The 27,703-nt window shown below is 48.9% G+C and overlaps 1 protein-coding gene across 2 annotated transcripts in view; it reads left to right on the plus strand.

Annotated features, from left to right (window-relative positions):
• Positions 1–27,703, plus strand: part of MSRA (methionine sulfoxide reductase A) — a 295,929-nt gene that overhangs the window by 142,498 nt on the left and 125,728 nt on the right. For both annotated transcript variants that reach the window (XM_066594899.1, XM_066594903.1), the window contains exon 3: positions 10,422–10,490. In XM_066594899.1, the coding sequence (XP_066450996.1) occupies positions 10,422–10,490 (69 nt within the window). The remainder of the gene's footprint in view (positions 1–10,421; positions 10,491–27,703) is intronic.

The raw sequence follows: 27,703 nt of genomic DNA on the forward strand, positions 1-27,703 counted from the left end.
AGGCTCCTTGTGTGCAGTGACCACTAGACGCCTCTACGATGCAGAGAAGAGATTTCACCCCGTTACCAGAGGGGGCGCATTATTGGGATGTGAGAAGCTAGATGGTCGTATTGATGAATTGTCCCCCACCAGCCATTCTGCCCAGACTGTTAGGAGGTGTTGGGACCAGTTGATGGGGGCACACAAGGTGACCGGGTTCAGGATGCCCCCTACAGACCACCAGTAGAGAGGAGCGTCTGGCCAGACTGTTAGGAGGTGTTGGGACTAGTGGATGTGTGAGGGCACACAAGGTGACCGGGCTCAGGACGCCCCCTACAGACCACCAATAGAGAGGAGCGTCTGACCAGACAGTTAGGGGGTGTTGAGACCAGTGGATGCATGGGGGCACACAAGGTGACCGGGCTCAGGACGCCCCCTACAGACCACCAGTAGACAGGAACGTCTGACCAGACTGTTAGGGGGTGTTGGGACCAGTGGATGGGGGCACACAAGGTGACCGGGCTCAGGACGCCCCCTACAGACCACTAGTAGACAGGAGCGTCTGACCAGACTATTAGGAGGTGTTGGGACCAGTGGATGTGTGAGGGCTCACAAGGTGGCCGGGCTCAGGACGCTCCCTACAGACCATCAGTAGAGAGGAGCATCTGACCAGACTATTAGGGGGTGTTGAGACCAGTGGATGCATGGGGGCACACGCGTAACTCGAATGGGCTTAAGACGCCCTCGACAGACCACCAGTAGAGACTGATTGATAAGCCGCTCCTACTGTTTCATTATCCGCCTTCCAGAAACAGATCACACCATTGTTATAGGCCTCTGTGTCTGCCAAAACCATTTCCAGGTGCTTGGCTGAAGGACAATTGGTCTCATGGCAGCCATTACATGTACGGTCTATGACCCCCGCTGTTGCCTCCGTTTGCAGTGGTGTCTAGAGTGACGAAAGTGGACTGCAACGGGTTGGTACCGGGTTGTCTTCAGGTTTAGTTTGGGTGCTGACGATGGCCTTGTTCGTGTCTGGAGACCTCGGGGTGAGCGCCTCAATCCTGCCTTTGCTGTGGAGTGCCACACTGCCCCCTGCTGGTGTGATGGGCCATCGCATATGAAAGTCGGTCACCCCTGGTACGAGAGACATTGACAGTTCAGCGATATGTTCAGGACATTCTGCAGCCACATGTGTTCCTCTCATGGCGGCTTCCAGCAGGATAATGCTCGGCTGCACACACTAGGTGGTCATGGGAGCCCCCACAATATTGTCACACTTCCATGGCCGCACACACAAGGGGGTCACAGGAAGCCCCCACAACATTGTCACACTTTTGTGGCCGCCAGATTTATAACCAATGGAACATGTATGGGACCATCTGAAATGCCAGCTTTGACAGCCTATGAGATTACACAATCTAGAGGCTCAGTTACAGCAAATGTGGAGCCATATGCCCCAGGATACCATACGTAACCTGTATGCCCCTATTAGTGCATGTATCATATCTTGTATCCAAGCTAGAGGCGGTACAACAGGGTACTTGATCCTCCATGCCTGTCCGTATCACATCTTGTATACAAGCTAGAGGTGGTGCAACAGGGTACTAGAGCCTCCATGCCCCCCGTATCACATCTTGTATACTGGCTAGAGGTGGTGCAACAGGGTACTAGAGCCTCCATGCCCGCCTCTATCACATCTTGTATACAAGCTGGAGGCGGTACAACAGGGTACTAGAGCCTCCATGCCTGCTCATATCACATCTTGTATCCAGGTTAGAGGTGGTACAACAGGGTACTAGAGCCTCCATGCCCGCCTCTATCACATCTTGTATACAAGCTGGAGGCGGTACAACAAGGTACTAGAGCCTCCATGCCTGCCCATATCACATCTTGTATCCAAGCTAGAAGTTGTGCAACAGGGTACTAGAGCCTCCATGCCCTCCTGTATCACATTTTGTATCCAAGCTAGAGGTGGTACAACAGGGTACTAGAGCCTCCATGTCCGTCTGTATCACATCTTGTATCCAAGTTAGAAGCAGTACAACAGGGTACTAGAGTCTCCATGCCTGCCCGTATCATATCTTGTATCCAAGCTAGAGGCGGTACAACAGGGTACTAGGGCCTCCATGCCCACCTGTATTACATCTTGTATCTAAGCTAGAGGTGGTACAACATGGTACTAGAGCCTCCATGCCCCCTGTATCACATCTTGTATCCAAGCTAGAGGCGGTACAACAGGGTACTAGGGCCTCCATGCCCACCTGTATTACATCTTGTATCTAAGCTAGAGGTGGTACAACATGGTACTAGAGCCTCCATGCCCCCTGTATCACATCTTGTATCCAAGCTAGAGGCGGTACAACAGGGTACTAGAGCCTCCATGCCCACCTGTATCACATCTTGTATCCAAGCTAGAGGTGGTACAACAGGGTACTAGAGCCTCCATGCCCGCCTGTATCACATCTTGTATCCAAGCTAGAGGCGGTACAACAGGGTACTAGAGCCTCCATGCATGCTTGCATCACATCTGGTATCTAAGCTAGAATTGGTACTACAGGGTACTAGAACCTCCCTACAAGGAGTCAGTTCTCCACAATAAATGGCCCTTTTGCTCTGATAAGTTTCTATAATTAGCCCCGCCCCCGTCCCACCTCCCTCCATTGCAAATAGTGCAGAGGGGCGGAGAGGAGGCAGGGAGGGGGCGGGAGCTTAGTTCCTGCTCCCGACTCTTCCACCCCCCCCCCCCTGCACACAAGGACAACGTATATCGGCTCGGCGTGAAAACCGAGCCGATATACGTTCGTCTGTATGCAGCCTTACTTATATCAATGCTACAATCACACAGAGAACGTTTCCTTCCATTCCGACAACTTTTAGGTACTTGTTTTGATTTTTTTTTTTCTTCAAGTGTTTTTTCGTTAGCTGATTAACTCCTTATCCCTAAACCCTGAAAATCCAGGCCAGTCCTCCTCTCCTTTGCACGTTCCCTTTTTCCTATAGTCCAGTTTGATCCTCAGCTGGGTTCCACTGCAGACAATCTCCTTGTTAATGCAGTCTATTGTGCAAAACATTTACCTATTGATCATTTTTGAAGGGTGTTAATCAGACATGAAGGTCCCACAGATAGGACTGCCACTGGTGCAGACTATTCATGGTCAAGTGGCTGTACATGCATCTCCCATTCCATTCACAGCTATATATATATATTAGGGCTACATGAAAATTTAGGGTCACTTTTTACTTATGTTACATTATTTATCTAGTGGCTAGGGGATTATGTTTCTCCTTGTGGAGAGCAGCAAGTTGGCATAGGGAGTATTTTAGGCCTTGCAATGCTCCCTGGGAAAAAGGGGATGCAGATAAACTCTGAAGAAGGAGAAAACTGGCTCTTTAGTGCCATCTGTTGGATAGCAACCCCATAAAGTGATTTTTCAACCCTTTAACAGTCCTTATAACATGGCTCAGAATTATATGCAAAATCGAGATCTGTCCAATCAGGAGTGACCCATTCAGAGACAGCTGTTTTGGGGTTGTTGCCTCTTGTTGGTGCAGAGCAGGGAGCATTGACTGGCCTAGAAAACTTCCTACGCCAGTTTGGCAGTTTCCACAAGGAGAAATTTTCGGATCAAAATTCTGTTTTGGGACAGGATAGGCAAGGGGGTATATTACCTGTGGTTCTTGTTTTCAGTACTGGTGCATTATGTCTCCACCGGAACTATGAGTGGAGACATGGGTTGCCCTGGCTCAGTGACAGGGAAGGGGTAGGTCACACCACAGCTGTGGATTGGCTACTCCACGCACATAGCATCTCAGGTACCAGCTGTGTTACCCGTTACGGCCGTCTTCCGCCCCTGCACACAGCATGTCAGGTCATGCCTGTGTTAGCTGTTATGGTGGTTTTCCCCTCTGCAGACAGCATGTTAGGTCCCGGCTGCTCTTCCTCGGAGGTTGTAGGTAAGCTGCTCCTGAAGCCCGCACTCTGCAGGCTCATCTGGCCCCACAAGATGTTTACAGGCTTCTATGGAAGCCTCTTCTCCAGCAGCGTAAGAGGCAGCTAGTGGAACCCGTCCTAGAGAGAGCTGCCCTCTGCCTGGGGAAGGGTTCATCAGAGGGTATGAGATGCAGCAGAGCTGGAGTGACCCTACAGTACTGAGAAGGAAGCTGCAGCCCTGCTGGAGACGTAGCTCAGCTAAGCGCCTCAGCCACTCACCCTGCGGTCGCTTCTGATTCTTGCCCTCCAGATTGTTAAAGGCACTCTGGCCAACAGCAGCTGTCAGTCCTCGTCAGAGCTGCCCACCACAGCGCAGGACTGGGTGTTGATCCCATGTGAGGTGGTATGGGGGCGTTATGTGGGTGTTCCCTGTCACTTTGGCTGCCCAGTCCACCAGTAGTTCCGGTGGAGACATAATGCACCAGTACCCTTGTTGTCTGCCGCTCCTCCAATCCACCAGTTTTAGGCCCGCTTTCAGCTGCCCAAGATGGCACAGCATTTTTCTAAACTACCTAGTGCACACTGTGCATTGCTGTCTGATTGGCCAGTGATGATCACATGAGCAGCTCTAGACCATAAGAGAATAAGTACAGTGCATTGGTAGTCTGTGTAGTCTGAAGATTGTTTTGGTCATCTTGAATACCCGGAATCGTTCATCGTAGTGCTGGCAGACTAAAGCAACTATAGGTAAATAAACACCCTGCCTCCTCCGCATCTGGGCCAGAATTTTGTCCCGAAACCGGAGGGTGTTTTGGCCATGTTGGAAGAACTCTTTTCCTTTATGCTGGGTTCACGTGGGACTGAAATTCTGCGGAATGACCGTGCGGAAATACCACGAGATTCCAACAGGAGAAATGCAAGGCCGCGTGTTTTGGAGCTGCATTCTGCTGCGGCCCTCTCTCCCAATAGAGAGGGGAGAGACTGCTGCAGAAACTGGGAAGGAATTGACATGCGTCATCATTGAATTCCGCGCGGCATGTCCATTTCAGCACGGCTTGGCGGCAGCGTGTGGATGAGATTTTTGCAAATCGCGCCCACTTTGCTGGCTAATCCCGGGATTAAAGTCGCAGGCGGAAAGTCTGCATGGAAATTCCACGGCAATTCCGCCCCGTGCGAACCCGGCCTTAGAGCTGTATGAAGGAAGACTATTGATGATGAGATTGCTGGTACGGCTATACATTTTCAAGCAAGGATGTTTTTTGAAGCATGTTTGTATTTTTTCCACTTTATTGTCTTGTTTGTTTTCTCAATCTGCTTCAGACTACTGCAGCCAACAATGGAAGAGTAGATGCAGCACTCGCGAAGCCTCCAGAGATGGCTCTCACGCCATTGTTCATCCCCTAGTCGTCCTCTACAGCACCCGTCCTCAGAACAGAGATGTTTCATTCAATGTTTTTGAATGCTTTTGCCTTCATTTACAAGAGCCGCCCATTGTTTTTTTTACGTCGGCTTTGTCATAAAACTTTCCGACTGCGTTCTCTCTTTTCTCCCCTCTCTTTGACTGTTCAAGGGCGGTTAAGTTAGGACGCTGTCTTGTCTCGCTGACTCTCATCTAGACAGTTTTACAGATGTAAGAACAAAGAATCAATTAAAATCAGTTTAATGGGCTGTGAAAATGGTTGTGTGGTTCGTTTTTTTTTCGAGCAGAGGGTGCCACACATTCTAATGAATTGGGAAGGTAGGCGGCATTCAACTCTACCTGTAAACACAAGCAATAGGCGGCTGATTCATTCTGCTGGGACTTGACACCGATAACACTTGACAGTGCGGTTACAGAGGAACTCGAGTCGGGAAAGAAAATGGTTATTACAATACTATCGAGGAGGAATGGGGAGAAATCGTGATTAGCCACCAATCATTCCTGATTTGGAGACCTCGTTGACCAGACATGATGTGTCGAATAGTGCATACTGATGGAAAAGTCACTTTACGATGAAGAATGGGGCAAATAGACAATGCAGAATCTCATGGATGATTAGCATACAGAAAATAATAAGTATGTGAACCATACGTATGATGCTAGTCTATTCTTAAAGGGCTGCTAAACCTAGAATACATACAAGGTTCAAATAATAGTACAGAAATCCTCCAGAGTCTATCTATTTTACATGGGAGAGTCTTGGCTTAAGAGCTGAGTCTTTGCTTGCTTGTTCCCACCTTACAGTGGGGGGGGGGGGGTGGACTAAAAATATGACATAACAGGATCAAAGAATATGAATCTATTGTGGTGTTTTTGTTAGTTTTTGGTTATTTTTACATTTAATGGTCATACAAAGTGTCTGTCTACTTTTTTAGCATTCAGGCCATGTCCCTACACACTCTGACTCTGTTAGTGAGTGCTAAAAGGCTCACAGGCTTTCTCTTAGGGTAGGTGGGGGAAGCAGGACTCAACCTTTCTCTAGGGGTGGGTGGGGAAACCAGGAGTCCCAGGCTTTCTCTAGGGGTGGGTGGGGGAACCAGGAGTCTTAGGCTTTCTCTAGGCGTGGGTGGGGGAAGCAGGACTCTCAGGCTTTCTGTAGGGGTGGGTGGGGGAAGCAGGACTCTCAGGCTTTCTCTATGAGTAGACAAGTGAAGCGGGTCTCTCAGGCTTTCTCTAGGAGTAGACAGGTGAAGCAGGAGTCTCAGGCTTTCTCTAGGAGTAGACAGGTGAAGCAGGACTCTCAGGCTTTCTCTAGGAGTAGACAGGTGAAGCAGGGCTTTCTCTATGAGTAGACAGGTGAAGCAGGACTCTCAGGCTTTCTCTAGGAGTAGACAGGTGATGCAGGACTCACGGGCTTTCTCCATGAGTAGACAGGTGAAGCAGGACTCTCAGGCTTTCTCTAGGAGTAGACAGGTGAAGCAGGACTCTCAGGCTTTCTCTAGGAGTAGACAGGTGAAGCAGGACTCTCAGACTTTCTCCATGGGTAGACAGGTGAAGCAGGGCTTTCTCTATGAGTAGACAGGTGAAGCGGGACTCTCGGGCTTTCTCTAGGAGTAGACAGGTGAAGCAGGACTCTCGGGCTTTCTCTGAGTAGACAGGTGAAGCAGGACTCTCGGGCTTTCTCTAGGAGTAGACAGGTGAAGCGGGACTCTCGGGCTTTCTCTAGGAGTAGACAGGTGAAGCAGGACTCTCAGGCTTTCTCTAGGAGTAGACAGGTGAAGCAGGACTCACGGGCTTACTCTATTAGTGGGCGGGGAAAGCAAGACTCACAGGCTTTCTTCTCAACATGTCAACAACTTTCTACATGAAAATACAGAATCAAGTCATAGAAAACTATATATATCCGAGCTCCACATCAATCAATTACTGCCCTCAGACTGGGTAACGTTAAATATGTGACAGAGCCACTTTAAGTAGAATTCACCCTTAAAGGGGTTGTCCACACCTTTAAATACTAGCAGCAATAGATGTTATGAAATAAAATGTTCTTCTTCCATGCCGATGATCCTGTGCTCCGCCACCAGTCCTCCTTTATTTTCTAAGAGTGATGCCAAAACGCCATATGACTACTGCAGCCAATCACTGGCCTCGACATTCACACGCCATACTTACTGGATTTAGTGCAGAGGCCAGTGATTAGCCGCAGCAGTCACAGGCTAATGCTACACATCATTTCTCCTGGAAAGTAAGCAAGGACCAGTGGGGGACCATCAGTATTGGAGTGACGGGGGATATACAGGTTGAGATTTGTATTTATTTTTTTTTTGTTTTTGCTTTTTATTTTATATAATTTGCTGCTCCTATGTTAATTTTTTGAACAACTGATTAAAATCATTACCTTAGCCTTCACATTGGTGATGTATCACTAGTTCATTAATGGAGGTCAGACCCTGACCTTGCTATGGAAATGCCATGCCACTCCCATGCTCATTATAATCTGGTACTGCTACCACTATGTACTAGCAATCAAAGGAAGTTACTACATGCTGACCATCGCTGATTGGACACTGGCGGCATGTCCTAGAGATCCTGTATTTCTGCTTGGCTATGTCCAACAGTCCCATTGAAATGAATGGAGAGGCAGTGCGTACCCATGGCCACCACTCTACTCTGTTCATTGCTGGACACTCTGCACCGAGTTCTCCTCATCAGTAGGGATTTCAGCGGTGGGACCACCACTGATTCGATACGTATCCCTTGTATAGGGGGTTAATTTGATTTAATAAGATAACCCCTTTAAATGCTATGGGGCTGATGTGGCAGAGTTGTACTACCAGTATGTAGGAGTATTAGGTGAATTAATAAAACCGCCTGATACTTTTTCGTAAAGTAGGTGCTATAAAATCTGCGAAAAGTGAAACCCAGACTCCATTAAGCGCTGCGTCCACTCATTGTGTATCCAGCAAATGATCTTGGAATCCTACACCTCGGTAAGACGACGCACTCCGAGCATTATTATGGGCGATATTACCGCTCCAGAACGGAGAGGCGGAGAAAGGTCACTGCAATCTCTTCTAATTGAATTCTCTACTAAATCCCAGAGATCCCGGGGTGTTTTATTGATGAAAGCAAAATATCTGTTTTAAATTATACATTAACATTTCTCTGGTAACGTTACTCCTGCGGAGCTGTAATCCTGCAGTCAGGGACGTTTTAATGGGCCCTTAATCCTCTATGCAAAGTCAGACTTGAAAGCTTCTGCTGTAGGGATTGAAGGAAGAACGTGCAAAGTTTTATGAACATTCATATAGCGCCAACTTCCACTGTTCTCCCATCAGCCCCTGTTCTCACTGGGGCCCCCCTTATCTGATACATACTTGAGGGACAATGTCAATTGACCTACCGCTGTTTCTGGAGCCTTGAGCAACAACCAAAGAAAACCAAGGAAGAACATAAAAGCTCCATGTAGATGATGCCCTTCGTCAGAACCCTGATCCCAGTGCCATGCCGACTTCTCAGCTACCGCTGGCCAAAGAGCCTTCCGCCGTTGTAAGACAAGCATACATGTTAGATATCTGTTGGCAGAACAGGCCTCCTCGTTTACCTCCAAAGCAGACGTTGGGTTTTCACTCATCCTGCCCAAATTGGAGAGCTCCACCAACTTATGTCGAATGTGTCTGATCAACATTGGAGATAGAAGTTGGGATCGCCACCAACTTTCACTGAATGGGTGCGATCCGTTTTCAACGTAGAAGTTGGGATCGCCCCATTAGATGTTTGTTTGACCCTGCCCAAATTGAAGAGCTCCATCAACTTTTGTCGAATGTATATGATCATCGTTATGTATAGAAGTTGGGGTCGGCGCATGTAAAGTTCTAAGAAAGGTTTGCACCCAATTTCTTGGGTCAAGTTGGGTTTTCCACTCTAGTAGCATAAGATGATTAGAAGGATGATTTACTCATAAACAACCATCTGCCAAGTTCACTTTTCTTGAATGTTTGAGGATACCCCCATACCAAATGCTTTCTGTTATATAAAGCCAAGCCATTTCCATCTGATGGACTAGTATTGGCTGAGGGCATTGGATGATTGCTGGCGGATACCATGGGTGGACTATTAGTAACTTGTGTATCTTGGGTATATAGAGCCTTGCAGCCATGATGCACTTGGTTTGAATTAATAAAATACATGTACTTAGAGGGGTTTTCCAAGACAATGGACGGAATGGTGATAAAAAAAAAAAGCGGCACTCACTTCCCTAAATGGCCCTCCGGTTCAGTACTGCTGCTTCGATCCCCAACACTTGATTTTGAAATCCACGTGGCAGTAAAAAGACTTATTGATTCAGTTTCCACGTCAGGTGGCCACATGCCACTTTGCCCCATTGACTGGGTCTGAATCCTCTTGTGGATCTTTGCATTGAAATCTGCGGAAAAACTAAGAGGCTCAACCTCGGATTTCTGTTGTGGATTAAAGTGTCTGATCTGTGGCAGACCAATCCAATATGTATCTGGCACCTCAGAGGCCGTGTGAACGAGGCCCCAGGCTCTATTTACACTGGCCGCTTCTCAGCCCTGATGGCTATTTCCAGTAGATGCCAATGAATCGGGACAAACCTCGTAGCGTTATAATGCAGACTGTGAGGGCTTACGGTATTATTTATGGCAGGAGTAGTGGTCTACATCCTAAGGCATCGGATCTATTTTTATTGACCATAAGATATTTAAAGGGGTTGGTCTTGGTACAACCCCTTCCCCATTGAGTTACCTAAATTGTCATATACTCCCCTCTCCAGCTCTATCCCAGCGCTGAGCTCTGTTATTGGCTGCAGCCCCTGTGACGTACCGTAAATTGGGCGGGACTGCAGCTGTAAATGGAGACCGGAGCGGGGCACTGGGGGATTGGGGAAAAGTGAGTATATCACTATCTGTTATGTTTCTCGATGGGGAAGGGGGTTGTACTAAGACTGTACAACTTGGACAACCCCTTTAACTCTTTTATTAGATTTGTCATCTGATAATCGGATTACGACCCGTCTTCACACCCCACAACTATAGGTGACCACGTATTCTGTTTTATATTTTTCAGCTAAGCACGATGTTAATGGCCATTCAACAGTTGAACCATTTCCCAATGGGACACAGATGGCAATATTTGGTAAGTAGCTAAGAATGTCTATTTTTTTTTTGTCTGTTTCTGAAATGAAGGTTATGCTTAAAGGGGCCGACCAGAAATGCAACTAAATGGCTGCCATCTGGGCAGCCTGGTAAAATCTGTCCTAGGATGGCAGAATGCATCTCTAGAATGGAGGGGAAAGCGGGCAGGAGTCATTTCCATCAGGCTTACCATGTAGCCTATGAGGACTAAACGGTGTGGCATTAGGCTCTGCCCCCACCAGTAGCTCCTCCTTAGCCCCTCCCCTTCTCCTTTCGGTCTAAAGATGCACTCTCCGGTCATCGGACAGATTCCCACAGGCTGTACTGATTGGGGGCCATTTAGTTGAATTTCTGTACACCCCCTTTAACTTCTCATCGTCATAGCTCTGTTTATAATTGTCATGAAGCGGGCCGTATTTACATGTCTTTGGTGTCCGCTACCATTGAGCTTCCAGTTGGGGGCTTAAAAGAGTTGTCTGTTTTAGGGTGCGCTCACGTCCCCGAAATGGCGCAGAATTTTCGCAGCAGAAACTCCACAACAAAATTCACACAAAATTCTGTGGCCAAATCTCCGTCATAGGTGCGGATCCATAGCAGACGTCATTGGTGCGGATCCATAGCAGACGTCATAGGTGCGGATCCATAGCGGACATCATTGGTGCGGATCCATAGCAGACGTCATAGGTGCAGATCCATAGCAGACGTCATAGGTGCGGATCCATAGCAGACGTCATAGGTGCGGATCCATAGCAGACGTCATTGGTGCGGATCCATAGCGGACGTCATTGGTGCGGATCCATAGCGGACGTCATTGGTGCCGATCCACAGCGGACGTCATTGGTGCCGATCCATAGCGGACGTCATTGGTGCGGATCCATAGCGGACGTCATTGGTGCGGATCCATAGCGGACGTCACTGGTGCGGATCCATAGCGGACGTCACTGGTGCGGATCCATAGCAGACGTCATTGGTGCGGATCCATAGCAGACGTCATTGGTGCGGATCCATAGCGGACGTCATTGGTGCGGATCCATAGCGGACGTCATTGGTGCGGATCCATAGCGGACGTCATTGGTGCGGATCCATAGGGGACGTCATTGGTGCGGATCCATAGGGGACGTCATTGGTGCGGATCCATAGGGGACGTCATTGGTGCGGATCCATAGCGGACGTCATTGGTGCGGATCCATAGCGGACGTCACTGGTGCGGATCCATAGCGGACGTTACTGGTGCGGATCCATAGCGGACGTCATTGGTGCGGATCCATAGCGGACGTCACTGCTGCGGATCCATAGCAGACGTCATTGGTGCGGATCCATAGCGGACGTCATTGGTGCGGATCCATAGCGGACGTCATTGGTGCGGATCCATAGCGGACGTCATTGGTGCGGATCCATAGCGGACGTCATTGGTGCGGATCCATAGCAGACGTCTCCCCTTCAATCAAAGGGGTGGAGTCTGCTGCAGAGCCACTGCAAAAACGCGTGACAATCTGTAGTGATTGGCGCAGATTTCGACACTGTTTTTGCGGCAGATCCACACGGAGCAAAATATCTTGCGGATTTTGGTACAGATCTGCACTAAAATATGCAACATGTGAACGTGCCCTTAAAGGGGCCTTCTGGGACTTCAATATTCATGATCTAACTGTAAGCCAATATTCTTGCATGAGTTTCGTGGGTTGTGAGATGCACAAAACGCGCAGGAAACTAGAACCAATTATTTTCAAAGGCATCACAGAAGGGGAAATCAAGAATTAAAGACAATCACAGAAAATGTCCGTTACTTACTGAGTGAGGAGTGCATATAGATGCATCCTCCTCTCACCATGCAGGTAGCTGACTAATAAATGGAGGAGCCAATAACACCTGTGCAGGACACCGATGAGACAGCCACTCACACTGCCTCCTGATAATGAGGGGGGTGGATGCTTGGTGTAAACTCCCACACATAGTGGATACAGGGTGCCAGACCATTCTGATATATGTAGTTCACCATGCAGACCAGCAACCTATTAATGACGCCATGATAATTCGGCGGGTTGACCTGCATATCCATCAGTGAACCACATTGGTACTGCCACCCTGGGCTCCCCCTGGAGTCTTAAAGCCACACTGCATGTGAATGATAGATAATAAATGCAAGGCATTGGTTGGATGTTGGCCAAGATCCATGAGCCCACTAACCATTATTTTCAAAGGGTCCATTTCTATAAGGGATTGTTCTCTCGCAGCAGGTCCTGTTTTCGCACAAGAATAGGATCTGCGATCTCCTGCATATTACGCAGTGCACACGTGTTGTGCAGTGCGAACTGCGGCAACAATTGGATGGGTCACCAATATCCGATCGGTGGGGTGTAGCACTTTGTCACCTAGCCTGAGAGCGGTGCAACCCCTTTCAAGTGAATTAGGATAGAGTTGCTATACTTGACACTACCAAATGTACAGAGCTCCGTGACTAACGTTCTGTCGCAGGCTACCCCAATATAAGGAACCTGCGTCTGATAGGCAGCCCAGGACGAGACCACATGACTCCAAATTGTGACATTCCAAACTCAGGAGGCAGCGGAGTTTTGGGCACGCGGTAACCTTGTTGGACAACTCTTTTCATATGGCCCTTTCTCAGCTGACTAGTGGGTGCAGACTCTTCCTCCTGCACTCTCGTATTGGCTTAGCCCCAGTATGCCAACTCTCCATGGTTTCTTCTTCAGCGTCCAGAACAATGACGCTCCAGTCCATACTACACTCTACTATGTCACGGACCTGGCCCGCAAACATCTCTACTCACCTTGCCCTTAAAGGGCCATTGACCACCAATACAGTTCAATAAAACAAAAAAAAACAGGATATTCCCGGAATAAACAAGCGAACAGTGGTGGGGGGCAGCCATTACACAGAGAACAGTCCACGGTGCTCTGCTGAGCACTGCAGCTCACGGTACACAGAGAACAGTCCACGGTGCTCTGCTGAGCCCTGCAGCTCACGGTACACAGAGAACAGTCCATGGAGCTCTCCTGAGCGCTGCAGCTCATGGTACACAGAGAACAGTCCACGGTGCTCTCCTGAGCGCTGCAGCTCATGGTACACAGAGAACAGTCCATGGTGCTCTCCTGAGCGCTGCAGCTCATGGTACACAGAGAACAGTCCATGGTGCTCTCCTGAGCGCTGCAGCTCATGGTACACAGAGAACAGTCCATGGTGCTCTCCTGAGCGCTGCAGCTCATGGTACACAGAGAACAGTCCATGGTGCTCTCCTGAGCGCTGCAGCTCATGGTACACAGAGAACAGTCCATGGTGCTCTGCTGAGCGCTGCAGCTCATGGTACACAGAGAACAGTCCATGGTGCTCTGCTGAGCGCTGCAGCTCATGGTACACAGAGAACAGTCCATGGAGCTCTCCTGAGCGCTGCAGCTCATGGTACACAGAGAACAGTCCATGGAGCTCTCCTGAGTGCTGCAGCTCATGGTACACAGAGAACAGTCCATGGTGCTCTCCTGAGCGCTGCAGCTCATGGTACACAGAGAACAGTCCATGGAGCTCTCCTGAGCGCTGCAGCTCATGGTACACAGAGAACAGTCCATGGTGCTCTCCTGAGCGCTGCAGCTCATGGTACACAGAGAACAGTCCATGGTGCTCTGCTGAGCGCTGCAGCTCATGGTACACAGAGAACAGTCCATGGAGCTCTCCTGAGCGCTGCAGCTCATGGTACACAGAGAACAGTCCATGGAGCTCTCCTGAGCGCTGCAGCTCATGGTACACAGAGAACAGTCCATGGTGCTCTCCTGAGCGCTGCAGCTCATGGTACACAGAGAACAGTCCATGGTGCTCTCCTGAGCGCTGCAGCTCATGGTACACAGAGAACAGTCCACGGTGCTCTCCTGAGCGCTGCAGCTCATGGTACACAGAGAACAGTCCATGGTGCTCTCCTGAGCGCTGCAGCTCATGGTACACAGAGAACAGTCCATGGTGCTCTCCTGAGCGCTGCAGCTCATGGTACACAGAGAACAGTCCATGGAGCTCTCCTGAGCGCTGCAGCTCATGGTACATAGAGAACAGTCCATGGTGCTCTCCTGAGCGCTGCAGCTCATGGTACACAGAGAACAGTCCATGGAGCTCTCCTGAGCGCTGCAGCTCATGGTACACAGAGAACAGTCCACGGAGCTCTCCTGAGCGCTGCAGCTCATGGTACACAGAGAACAGTCCACGGTGCTCTGCTGAGCGCTGCAGCTCCTGGTACACAGAGAACAGTCCATGGAGCTCTCCTGAGCGCTGCAGCTCATGGTACACAGAGAACAGTCCCTGGTGCTCTCCTGAGCGCTGCAGCTCATGGTACACAGAGAACAGTCCATGGTGCTCTCCTGAGCGCTGCAGCTCATGGTACACAGAGAACAGTCCATGGTGCTCTCCTGAGCGCTGGAGCTCATGGTACACAGAGAACAGTCCATGGTGCTCTCCTGAGCGCTGCAGCTCATGGTACACAGAGAACAGTCCATGGAGCTCTCCTGAGCGCTGCAGCTCATGGTACACAGAGAACAGTCCATGGAGCTCTCCTGAGCGCTGCAGCTCATGGTACACAGAGAACAGTCCATGGAGCTCTCCTGAGCGCTGCAGCTCATGGTACACAGAGAACAGTCCATGGTGCTCTCCTGAGCGCTGCAGCTCATGGTACACAGAGAACAGTCCATGGTGCTCTCCTGAGCGCTGCAGCTCATGGTACACAGAGAACAGTCCATGGTGCTCTGCTGAGCGCTGCAGCTCATGGTACACAGAGAACAGTCCATGGTGCTCTCCTGAGCGCTGCAGCTCATGGTACACAGAGAACAGTCCATGGTGCTCTCCTGAGCGCTGCAGCTCATGGTACACAGAGAACAGTCCATGGAGCTCTCCTGAGCGCTGCAGCTCATGGTACACAGATAACAGTCCATGGAGCTCTCCTGAGCGCTGCAGCTCATGGTACACAGAGAACAGTCCATGGTGCTCTGCTGAGCGCTGCAGCTCATGGTACACAGAGAACAGTCCATGGTGCTCTGCTGAGCGCTGCAGCTCATGGTACACAGAGAACAGTCCGTGGTGCTCTCCTGAGCGCTGCAGCTCATGGTACACAGAGAACAGTCCGTGGTGCTCTCCTGAGCGCTGCAGCTCATGGTACACAGAGAACAGTCCATGGTGCTCTCCTGAGCGCTGCAGCTCATGGTACACAGAGAACAGTCCATGGTGCTCTCCTGAGCGCTGCAGCTCATGGTACACAGAGAACAGTCCATGGAGCTCTCCTGAGCGCTGCAGCTCATGGTACACAGATAACAGTCCATGGAGCTCTCCTGAGCGCTGCAGCTCATGGTACACAGAGAACAGTCCATGGTGCTCTGCTGAGCGCTGCAGCTCATGGTACACAGAGAACAGTCCATGGTGCTCTCCTGAGCGCTGCAGCTCATGGTACACAGAGAACAGTCCATGGTGCTCTCCTGAGCGCTGCAGCCTCTTCAAACAGTAGCTGCCCCCCACCGATCGTATAGCAGCGACCTTTCCTAAGGATAGGTTAACGATATTGGAGTCCAGATAAACCCTATAAAGCAATGCCTTGTTGTTACCAACATGGGATCCTGCTGCTGAGACCCCCTAGAATATTCTGTCACCTGATCAGATTACCTATTCCTCCCCTGGCAGTCTTCTTACTGCATCTTCTCCTCCCCGATCTCCTGGCTCCTCCGGTCCCTGGGTCACCTCACCTCCAGCCAGCCGGATCCTCTTCTTCCTGTGACGAAGCGTACATTGGCGGCATTCTGCTTCCTGCAGGGCACTGTACGTTACATCACTAGTGATGTAGTGTTTACTGCCTAGCAGGGAATGCCGAATCCTGGAAGTGGGCAGCAGCTAAGGGACCCTCCAAAACAGGAAGAAGGGGATCCGGCTGGCTTGTGGTGAGGTGACCTGGTGGACTAAGCAGACAGGAGGTAAGGAAACTACCTGGAGAGGAATAGGTAAGTATTGATTTTTTTTTTCTAATGACAAAACCACTTTAAGTGTTCACTTTGTGTGCAGCGCCACCACAGGTGAAATGAAGCATTACATGCTCAGCCCTCCAGTGCAAGAGATGGTTTTTATCCACTTTGGTTGATAAATGCGGGGGACCTGAATATAACTTTTAGTTCCTTATCATTTCAGGATGTACATTTATGACATGGAGGTCTGGGGTTTGAATGGAGCGGGATCGGGAGTTAATCATGCTCCATAGAGATTGCAGGGTGCCGTTTGGTTGCCATGGCAGCCAGGGGCCTTCTGAAGGCCCCCAGTGCCATGCCCCTGACACATCTTGGTAGAGTACCTATCAGATCACATTATAATATAATGCCATGGTATAACATTATACTGCAGGAGTGACCAAATGACAGCAAGTTCAAGTCCCCTGTGGGGACTAAAAAAAAAAACTGAAATTGAGGTTCAAGTTTTTTTCTGAATTATTAAAAATATGAAGGGTGAAAAAAAGCCTTTTCCCATATTTATAATAAAAGAATCAACATAACAAAAAAAATATTTGGTATCACATTATCTGTAAAAGTCTGATCTATCAAAATAACCCATTATTTACCCCGCACGATGAACAATGTGACAGAAACAAATGCACGTCGGAATTGTGCTTATTTGGTCACCGGGTTTCCAAGAAAAAAAAAGTAATTAAAAGCGACCAAAAAGTCGTATTTACCCCAAAATGGTACCAATAGAAACTACAGGACATCCCACAAAAAACGATCCCCGCACAACTATATTGACGGAAACATAAAAAAGTTATGGCGGTCAGAAAATAATTTTATTTTCTTTTAAAAATATTTTATTTTTTAAATGTAGTCCAGCAAAAAAAATGATATTGTAGTAATCATACAGAATAAAGGAATTGTGTCATTTTTGCAGCAGTCTGTACACCATAGAACACATGTGTGAAACACAAGGCCCGCGGGCTGAATCCGGTCCGCTGCCTCATGTTATGTGGCCCGTGGCGTGCCGACGGCCGCTCACCACTCTAGCGATTACCAGCTGGGGTGCCGCAGCTCCCCGCTGGTAATCGGGCTGTTACCGCTGATCCCGGCGCACACTGACTTCAGTGTGCAGCCGGGATCTTCCTCCCCTGAGTCCCCTGCTCATCAGTTCCGCAGGAGAGGACTCGGGGAGGATGTGTGCCGGGCTACACACTGACGTCATTGTGCACCTGGGCTCAGGGCGAGCAGAAGGGGAGCAGCGCTGACAGCTACGGTAGGAGGAGGTAAGTATATGGGTTGGGAGGGTGCTGCTTATTACTGGGGGGGGGGCTGCTTATTACTGAGGGGAGGGGCTGCTTATTACTGGGGGGGGCTGCTTATTACTGAGGGGAGAGCTGCTTATTACTGGGGGGAGGGGCTGCTTATTACTGGGGAGGGGGTAGCTTATTACGGGGGGGGCTGCTTCTTACTGGGGGGAGGGGCTGCTTATTACTGGGGATATTATTGGGTGGGAGCTGCTTATAACTGGGGGGGGCTGCTTATTACTGGGAGGGGGGCTGCTTATAACTGGGGGTGGAGGTTGCTTATTACTGGGGGCGGAGGCTGCTTATTACTGGGGGCTTATTATTACTGAGGTGGGGGCTTATTACTGAGGCGGCTTATTTCTGAGGGGGCTTATTATTATTACTGGGGGGTGGGCTTATAATTATAACGTTGCTATGGGGGTTAATATTACTAATTGGGCCACTGTGGGGTCGTTATTTTTCCTGGGGCCACTATCAGGGTCAATATTAGGGCTCGTTCACACGGGTGTAATTGTATTTTGGTCGCACAAATACGTTACGTATTTGCGCAATTGAAAATCGCTTATGCCTGCATATTTGTGTAGGTAAAAAGGAACGCAGACCGGCCCACTGAGATGGTGCGCAAATATGCAGTGAATACATAGGTTTCCAGCGCATTCACCACGTATTTGTGCGGCCCATTCACTTCAATCGCCTATTGGGGTGCGTAGTACGGAACAGAATAGGTCATGCTGTCTTAGGCCCCCTGCACACGAGCGGAAATTCCGCGGCGGGATTTCCCACAGAATTTCCGCCCGTGGAAGCTGCCATAAGATTGCGTTAGAAAACACAATCCTACGCAGACGGCCGCGATTTGTCCATACGAAATCTCGCACGGAAAACAAATCGCGGCATGCTCTATTACTGTGCGGGGCAGCCGGCACATCACAGAGCCGGAGCCGCGGGAGCAGGTGAGTGCCGCGCTGGTTCCTGCAGGGGCGCGGGTCAGATCTTGCTGCGAGAATTCTCACAGCGGGATCTGACCCGGCCGTCTGCAGGCGGCCTTACAATCGGCCCTTTGAAGTTCACCATAAGCCTGATGTGGCCCTCAGTGAAAATGAGGTTGACACCCCTGCCATAGAAAGACCCCCAAAGTTGGCAGAATTGCGTTATTTTCTCTCCACTTAGAATTTTTTCACATTTTTTCAGCACATTATATGATACATTAAATATCACCATTGAAAAATACAACTCGTCCCGCAAAAACGAAGCCTTCAGACCCCTACGGCGATGGATGAAGAAAATAAGTATGATTTTCTGAAAGTGCAGAGAAAAAAATTAAAATGCAGAAAAAAAAAAGGAGCCGCCTCCTTAAGGGGTTAAAGACGATGAGCTTCATAAATGAATCTAAAACAAAAGCATCCCTAACTTTCTGACGCGCTGCTTTCTCTCTGAAGGTCGCGCTGCTCCCCATCGCCAGGTAGTTAACTTTTTCCGTCTTGTTTACAAGGATAAAGAACCGCTCTTCAGTAAATTAATAGCAAATTTGCAATTTGAGCGATCGCTCCGGATTAATTACTCCTTCTCCTTTATGAAAATGCTAAGAGCTGGCCGTGCGCACCCCACTGTTGTGAACAAATGAAAGTGAAATTAGGACGGATGACTGCGTCCGACTAATAATGTCAGCCGGCCCCCCAAATTGAGTTGGATGGAGGACTTGTTTAATGTAATGAAGGTTGTGTAATTACAGCGGGAGCGCAGTCACACTGCGATAATACTCTAATTCATCACTTGGGGAAACATGTGAATGTAAGTGTGGACTCCAGGCGGCGAGTCCGCCCATCACCCATGCAAGAAGGCACTCTTACGCAAATAACTCCTTTATAACGAAGTACAATTGGGTCAATTCAGCGAGATGGGCAAGCGGCGCTCCGAGATGAAATAGCATCGGAGAGCAATTCCGCTAGAAGCCTTGAGTCTCTTCTGTCAGTGTTCCTCCGGCCAAAAGTGGATGAACACTTGCAATAATGTAGCAAGTCCTTTTTAACAAAGTCCATCAGTATTTGTCCATTGGAGACCAGCAAGTTTGGGTCACATTTGATATCTCATGGATTTGCACCCTGGGTCTCCCCTCCCAGATTACAAGCCTGCAGAAATAAGCAATGCAGAATATTACCTCCCCTCTCATTGCTTAAGGCCAAAGATTGGGTATGAACATTGGGTTTCCCAGTCGTCGGTCCATGTTAAAGTGTACACAATCTGCTTGTTCATAGGCTAGTCATGTCTGTTATGTAGACATAAAAACTCTCCCTAGTCAGCGGAACACCCCGAGTGAAGGGTGGCACATCCCAAGTAAAGGTCCCATGGCCCTGGCACAATGATCGGGCATGAGCGTTCACCCAAAGTATCATTTCCCTATTATGGACCCATGTGACCCACAATGGCCCGCAAACCTGCAAACAATTGGGCGATTGTGTCTTTTATGTAGACATAGAAATTCTCACTTGTCAACTTTGACACCTCATGTAAAGGCCCTCTCACACTAAGCTACCCTTAGACCATGATAAACGAACACTGATCAACAAAGCATCCCATTAGGCACTCCTTCCCACCATTCATATGTGGCAGAGGATTGCTTGTATGGGAACAATTGATTGTTCCTACGATCATTTGTCTCCATACTGAATGCATTGTGGTAGTGTAGTTAGCCGAGTGACCAGCAGAGGGCTCCAAAGCGGTCATTCTGCTAACTGAGAGAACACCTGGGTGTGGCAGGAAACAAGGTAAAAGCTTTGGTTCCTGCCACACTCGGGGGGGTTGTGGAGTTTTTCTAGCCTGTAGGACACATGTGTCAAACACAAGGCCCGCGGGCCAAATCCGGCCCGCTGCCTCGTGTTATGTGGCCCGTGGCTTGCCGACGCCGCTCACCACTGGTAATCGCGCTGTTACTGCTGATCCCGGCGCAGCTGTTACTGCTGAGCCAGGATCTGAGTCCCCTGCTCTTGAGTTCAGCCTGAGAGGACTCCGGGAGGAAGCGTGCCGGGCTACACACTCACGTCAGTGTGCACCCGGGGATCCGCGTGAGCAGAGGGGGAGCGGCGCTGACAGGAAGGAAGAGGTAAGTATATGGGTTGGGGGGGTGCTGCTTATTACTGGGGGGGGGGGGCTGCTTATTACTGTGGGGGGCCGCTTATTACTGGGGGGGAGGGGCTGCTTATTACTGGGGGGGCTGCTTATTACTGGTGAGGGGGTATTATTGGGTGGGGGGCTGCTTATTACTGGAGGGCTGCTTATTATTATTACTGAGGTGGGGGCTTATTACTGAGGTTGGGGCTTATTATTACTGAGGGGGCTTATTATTACTGAGGTTGGGGCTTATTATTACTGAGGTTGGGGCTTATTATTACTGAGGTAGGGGCTTATTATTACTGAGGTAGGGGCTTATTATTACTGAGGTAGGGGCTTATTATTACTGAGGTAGGGGCTTATTACTGGGGGGGCTGCTTATTACTGAGGGGGCTGCTTATTACTGGGGGGGGCTGCTTATTACTGGGGGGGCTGCTTATTACTGGGGGGGGCTGCTTATTACTGAGGGGGGGCTGCTTATTATTATTACTGAGGGGGGGGCTTATTATTACTGAGAGGGCTTATTACTGAGGGGGCTGCTTATTACTGAGGGGGCTGTTTATTACTGAGGAGGATGCTTATTACTGGGGGGGGGTTGCTTATTACTGAGGGGGGCTGCTTATTATTATTACTGAGATGGGGCTGCTTATTATTATTACTGAGGTGGGGGCTTATTACTGAGGGGGCTTATCATTATTACTGAGGGGGGGCTTATTATTATTACTGAGGGGGGGCTTATCATCATTACTGAGGGGGGCTTATTACTGAGGGGGCTTATCATTATTACTGAGGGGGCTTATCATTATTACTGGGGGGTGGGCTTATAATTATAACATTGCTATGGGGGTTAATATTACTAATTGGGCCACTGTGGGGTCGTTATCTTTACTGGGGCCACTATCAGGGTCACTATTAGGGCTCATTCCCATGGGTGTAATTGTATTTCGGTCGCACAAATATGCAGCGTATTTGCGCAATCGCAAATCGCTTAGGCCTGCATATTTGCGTACGTAAAAAGGAACGCAGACCGGCCCACTGAGATGGTGCGCAAATATGCAGTGAGTACATAGGCTTCCTGCGCATTCACCACGTATTTGCGCGGCCCATTCACTTCAATGGCCTATTGGGGTGCGTAGTATGTAACAATATAGGTCAGACTGTGTGAAAATATACATCATGTGAATGAACTTCTATTCACTGCATATTATGTACACAAATACGCTTGTGTGAACAGGCCCTTACTGTACTGTCGTAGGCCCCCTGCACACGGGTGGAAATTCTGCATCGGGATTTCCTACAGAATTTCCGCCCATGGAAGCTGCCATAAGATTGTGTTAGAAAACGCAATCCTAGGCAGACGGCCGCGATTTGTCTGTGCGGAAAACAAATCGCGGCATGGTCTATTACTGTGCGCGGCAGCCGGGACATGAAAGAAACAGAGCCGCCGGAGCGGGTGAGTGCCGCGCAGGTTCCTGCAGGGGCTCGGGTCGGGATTCAATCCGGCCGTCTGCAGGCGCCCTTCTAATCGGCCCTTTGAAGGTCACCATAAGCCTGATGTGGCCCTCAATGAGTTTGCCATCCCTGCTGTAGGAGAATGCCCTCTGTGGGATGAGGGCCTGTGAGATCCCAGAGACGAGCTTATATGTTTGCTGCCCTGAGGTGGTTCCGGAGAAACTCCGGAATGGAATGTTATGGATTGATTTATTTTCGTAAAAAATAAGTAGATTTGCTTTGCGTTCACCACAAACTGGCCTGCACGGGTTTAATGAGTGCTGCCAACTGTCTCAGAATAGAAGACGGCGATCCTGAGCGAGTGACAACCCCCAAGATGCATCTTGTCATTTACATAGAGAGGTACGCCATTAACAAATGAGAATTGTATGTCTACGTTCAGACACGATCAGCTGATGGACAAGCGTTTGCTTCAACATTATCTGATTGTGTGCACTTTTACACCGGCCTATGAGATTGGGATATTCACTTTCAGCCAAACGTTCATGTCTGATCATCGGCTCGTGTAAAAGAGCCTCAGAAGGGGAGATGTGTCACTGACATATGGATTCAGTATGGGCACGAATGATCGTAGTAAGGACCTTCATACCCTTACCAATGAACTCTTGCTGTATGTTTACCGCAGGAATGAGCATCAAGATCGCTCGGTGAAAAAGAGCCTTAAGACAGTTAGTGTCGATGACCTACCGTGGTCACATCTTTTCTGTGGTTCTACTGCCAAGCAACCCCTTCTCCCATTCCTACCTCCAGGAAGCTTGGTGTAGGAGAAACAGTTTGTCATCTCTACTACTGTAAACGTTATGGTTGGTGTGTTCTAGGAAATGCATCTCCAACTTCTGAGGAACCCTACTTGGGAAGTACTGGCCTAGATATTCCTGATTCCAGGGTCCGCACTTAAAGGGGACAGTTCATTGGTGATAGACCCTCTATTTCCTGCCCAGTTCCAACAACATCATTGGACATCATTGCAGGAGGTTGACTATTCGGCTCATTTGAATAACTTAGCCGGCCTCCTTCTCTTCTTCGGCTGTGACAGAAGAGGATTGGCTTCGCCACGGACAATGGAAGAGCCATACCCCATGGCCCAGTGTTGGAATCGGGTCGGAAACGGATATTCCGCCAATGCAGGACTGGGTCAGTATTTCCCCTTTAACACGCAGAAGTTAGACTCTTGGTTTTGACCTGAAATGAGTCACTGATGGCCACTCGGCAAGGACGTCTTAAAAATGATTGAACTAAACTTTTGACAACTTGACAGTAACGGCGACTCAAAGAGAATCGGTAATGTAATGAGGATGTTGTGTTTAGTGTTTGAGGAAGACGCTGTTAATGTTTAGTCCGATTTCAAAGGTTTTATTTGGTGTTTCTTAGTAGCTGTCAGAACGTTCTCTACTGTAAGTCCTCCAGAACGAAGTGCAACGATGCAAACCACAAGAATATCCAAAGCTTAGATCCAAAACGGGAATTCTAATAAGTTTGCCTGACTTGGTGGACCGCCACAGCTTTCTCCCTGGAGAGACGGCAGGAGATCAAGCTCCTCTGTTGCTTCAGATCTGCAACAATCCACCGGGGTTCAGTGTCCTTCCAGACCTGGACGGGCGCGCAGTAGTGAGGTAGGTCCTACCGAGAAAAGACGATTCGCACCAGGACAGCTAAACTTGACATTTGCGCTGTGGCGGAAGGCTTTCTATAATGATGAGTCTACATTTTAGAATTGTGTAGGAAATATTAGATTTGGGAAAAATGAATTCCACATCTGCGCAGGCTTGGAGCTTCCACAGCGCAGGGTGTGAATACTAATGCAAGCAGTAAATGACAAATGGTGGATTTGAAGATCGACTTGAAGAGCTTCTTGGTTTGCACTGGCATTACTGGCTAGAACAATCTATATTGTACCCTTAGGCCTCATGCGGGAGCCCGCAGAGCAATCCGACCCTGCCCGTGGCCGAGGACACTGCCATACCTGTGCTGGTCTACTTTTTCTTCACTGAAGCAGAATGACTGCTGAGCGACTTCTCACTCCGTGTAAACAGCAGCCGCTCAATGTTTGTACGACTGCCTGTTCACAGGGGATGGCCTGCCCCGCCTCCGGAACAACTCTGTTGACTTTGTAGGGGTTGAATCCTTAGGGCGCTGTGTGTCAAAATAATCAAATTAATGGAACTTACTAATACCAGCTGATTATTTCATCCCTCTGACGTGCCTATAGTAGATCAAGGAATATACATGTTTGCTCACCAGGCCAACCTCTCCTCTCTGCAGCCGTTCTCTTCCTGCCTCCCTTGTATTCTCGGCAGTGCCGCTCCTCACTGAGCACGTGCAAACAGAACGAGTGCTTATAAATTAATCAGAGGAAGAATAACTTGTCTATTCCTAATGTTGTGTCATCCAAAAGAAAAAACCCTGATCAAGGTCTTAGCCAGCCTCGGCATACGGCGTTACCATAGAACTGAACCGCCGTGTTCTATGGTGGAATAACCGGGCTCACATACACAAAGGCCAAATGGGAATCAAGTTTACTGAACGTGATACAAGTAGATATACAAGCAAGATGTCAGGAGTCATCTAACGTATCAAGGAATAAAAGCGGGATGTACAGATGGGGGATCAGCAGGATACAAGAAGGAACACCTTATATTTAGTATTGATCCCAGTCAGTTTAGGGCAAAATCAATCAGGGGGAGGCGAGGGAATGTTCAACCCCAAGGGTTCGAGAGCCAACCTTCAGCGTCATCCCATGATGGACTCCCACCTCCCTCTCTGCAGTGGCCTATATACCCTTGATGACGCCACGTCATTATCCAATGAGACATTTCATAGCCATACTGTCAAGTGTTGTGAAGTCTTCACCCAGACTTAGAGGCGTGTGTGTGTGTGTGTGCGTGCGTGCGTGCGTGCGTGTGTGTGTGTGTGTGCGTGTGTGTGTGTGCGTGCGTGTGTGTGCGTGCGTGTGCGTGCGTGCGTGTGTGTGTGTGTGTGTGTGTGTGTGTGTGTGTGTGTGTGTGTGTGTGTGTGTGTGTGTGTGTGTGTGGGGGTGATTGTTGTGTTATTAAAGATCAGGTGTAAATAAATAGAAATGGTTAATTCTTACAAAAAAAAACGTTTACCATCACGTCCGCCCGGCAGCGTGGGACATTACCATGAAGTTGCCCCTCATTAACCCCTTAGGCCGCTGTCACTGATGTATTTTCCCACAATTGCCGCGGCGTTTTTGAATGCTGCAGTAAAACACTCCCATTGATTTCAATGGAGCCTCGCAGACATGTTTCCTCGAACGCAGCACCTTCCAGTGCCACCATTTTCGAGTGCGGTCTGTTCTGTTTTTTGCGTTTGGCGCACCTCATCACTTTCAATCTTATTTTAATATTTTTCTGCGAATTTTTTTTTTTTTTTTTTTTTTTAAATTTTTTAAATTTATTTATTTTTTTTAAACTTATTTATATAACTGGTTTTTTTTACCATTTTTGTCCCCCATGACCTCATATGAGACCTCTGGGGGTCATTCACATGGTCTGATTTTTATTATTTTTTTTTAATTTACAGTTTTCCACCGGTGTTCATAGGAGCCCCAGTTACAGGAGACAACATCCCCCTGTAGTGACAGTAGTCCCTAACAGAGCTGATCAGGGTCTGTCAGGAAGCTGCAGCTCTGCTGTGATAGATGGCACACATGATCGGCTTAGATACATCTGCTGAGCTGCTGTATCTAAGCAGATCCTGTGCGATACGTCTGCTGAGCAGATGTATCTAAGCCGATCATGTGACACATCAGCTGATCAGAGATATCACACATGATCTGCTTAGATACATCTGCTTAGCAGACATATCACACAGGATCTGCTTAGATACAGCAGCTCAGAAGACGTATCTAAGCCGATTATGTGATACGTTAGCTGAGCAGATGTATCACACAGGATGAGCAGACGTATGTAAGCCGATCATATGTAAAATGTCTGCTGAGCAACCCCTCATAGTTGCCTCAATAGTAATATTAACCCCAAATAGTTGCCCCAGTAGTAAGTGACCCCCAGCAGTTGTCCCAGTAGTAATACAGACCCCCAATAGTTGCCCCAGCAGTGATAGTGACCCCCAATAGTTGCCCCAGTAGTAAGTGACCCACAATAGTTGCCCCAGTAGTATTAGTGACCGCTAATAGTTGCCCCAGTAGTAATAATGACCTCCAATAGTTGCCCCAGTGGTAATACAAACCCCCAATAGTTGCCCCAACAGTGATAGTGACCCCCAATGGTTTCCTCAGTTGTAATAGTGCCCCCCAATATTTGCCCCAATAGTGATAGTGACCCCCAATAGTTGCCCCAGTAGTAATACAGACCCCCAATAGTTGCCCCAGCAGTGATAGTGACCCCCAATAGTTGCCCTAGCAGTGATAGTGACCCCCAATAGTTGCCCTAGCAGTGATAGTGACCCCCAATAGTTGCCCCAGCAGTGGTAGTGACCCCCAATAGTTGCCCCAGCAGTGGTAGTGACCCCCAATGGTTGCCCCAGTAGAAAGTGACCCCCAATGGTTGCCCCAGTAGAAAGTGACCCCCAATGGTTGCCCCAGTAGAAAGTGACCCCCAATGGTTGCCCCAGTAGAAAGTGACCCCCAATGGTTGCCCCAGTAGAAAGTGACCCCCAATGGTTGCCCCAGTAGAAAGTGACCCCCAATGGTTGCCCCAGTAGTATTAGTGACCTCTAATAGTTGCCCCAGTAGTAATAATGACCTCCAATAGTTGCCCCAGTGGTAATATAGCCCCTCAAGTTATCCCAACAGTGATAGTGACCCCAAATGGTTGCCCCAGTAGTAAGTGACCCCCAATAGTTGCCCCAGTAGTGATAGTGACCCCCAATAGTTGCCCCGGTAGTAATAGTGACCTCCAATAGTTCCCCTAGTAGTAATACAGACCCCAATAGTTGCCCCAGCAGTGATAGTGACCCCCAATAGTTGCCCCAGTAGTAATAGTGACCTCCAATAGTTGCCCCAGTAGTAATAGTGACCTCCAATAGTTGCCCCAACAGTGATAGTGACCCCCAATGGTTTCCTCAGTAGTAATAGTGCCCCCCCAATATTTGCCCCAATAGTGATAGTGACCTCCAATAGTTGCCCCAGTAGTAATACAGACCCCCAATAGTTGCCCCAGCAGTGATAGTGACCCCCAATAGTTGCCCTAGCAGTGATAGTGACCCCCAATAGTTGCCCTAGCAGTGATAGTGACCCCCAATAGTTGCCCTAGCAGTGATAGTGACCCCCAATAGTTGCCCTAGCAGTGATAGTGACCCCCAATAGTTGCCCCAGCAGTGGTAGTGACCCCCAATAGTTG

The sequence above is a fragment of the Eleutherodactylus coqui genome, chromosome 1, assembly GCF_035609145.1.
Source record: "Eleutherodactylus coqui strain aEleCoq1 chromosome 1, aEleCoq1.hap1, whole genome shotgun sequence".
Lineage (NCBI taxonomy): Eukaryota > Metazoa > Chordata > Amphibia > Anura > Eleutherodactylidae > Eleutherodactylus > Eleutherodactylus coqui.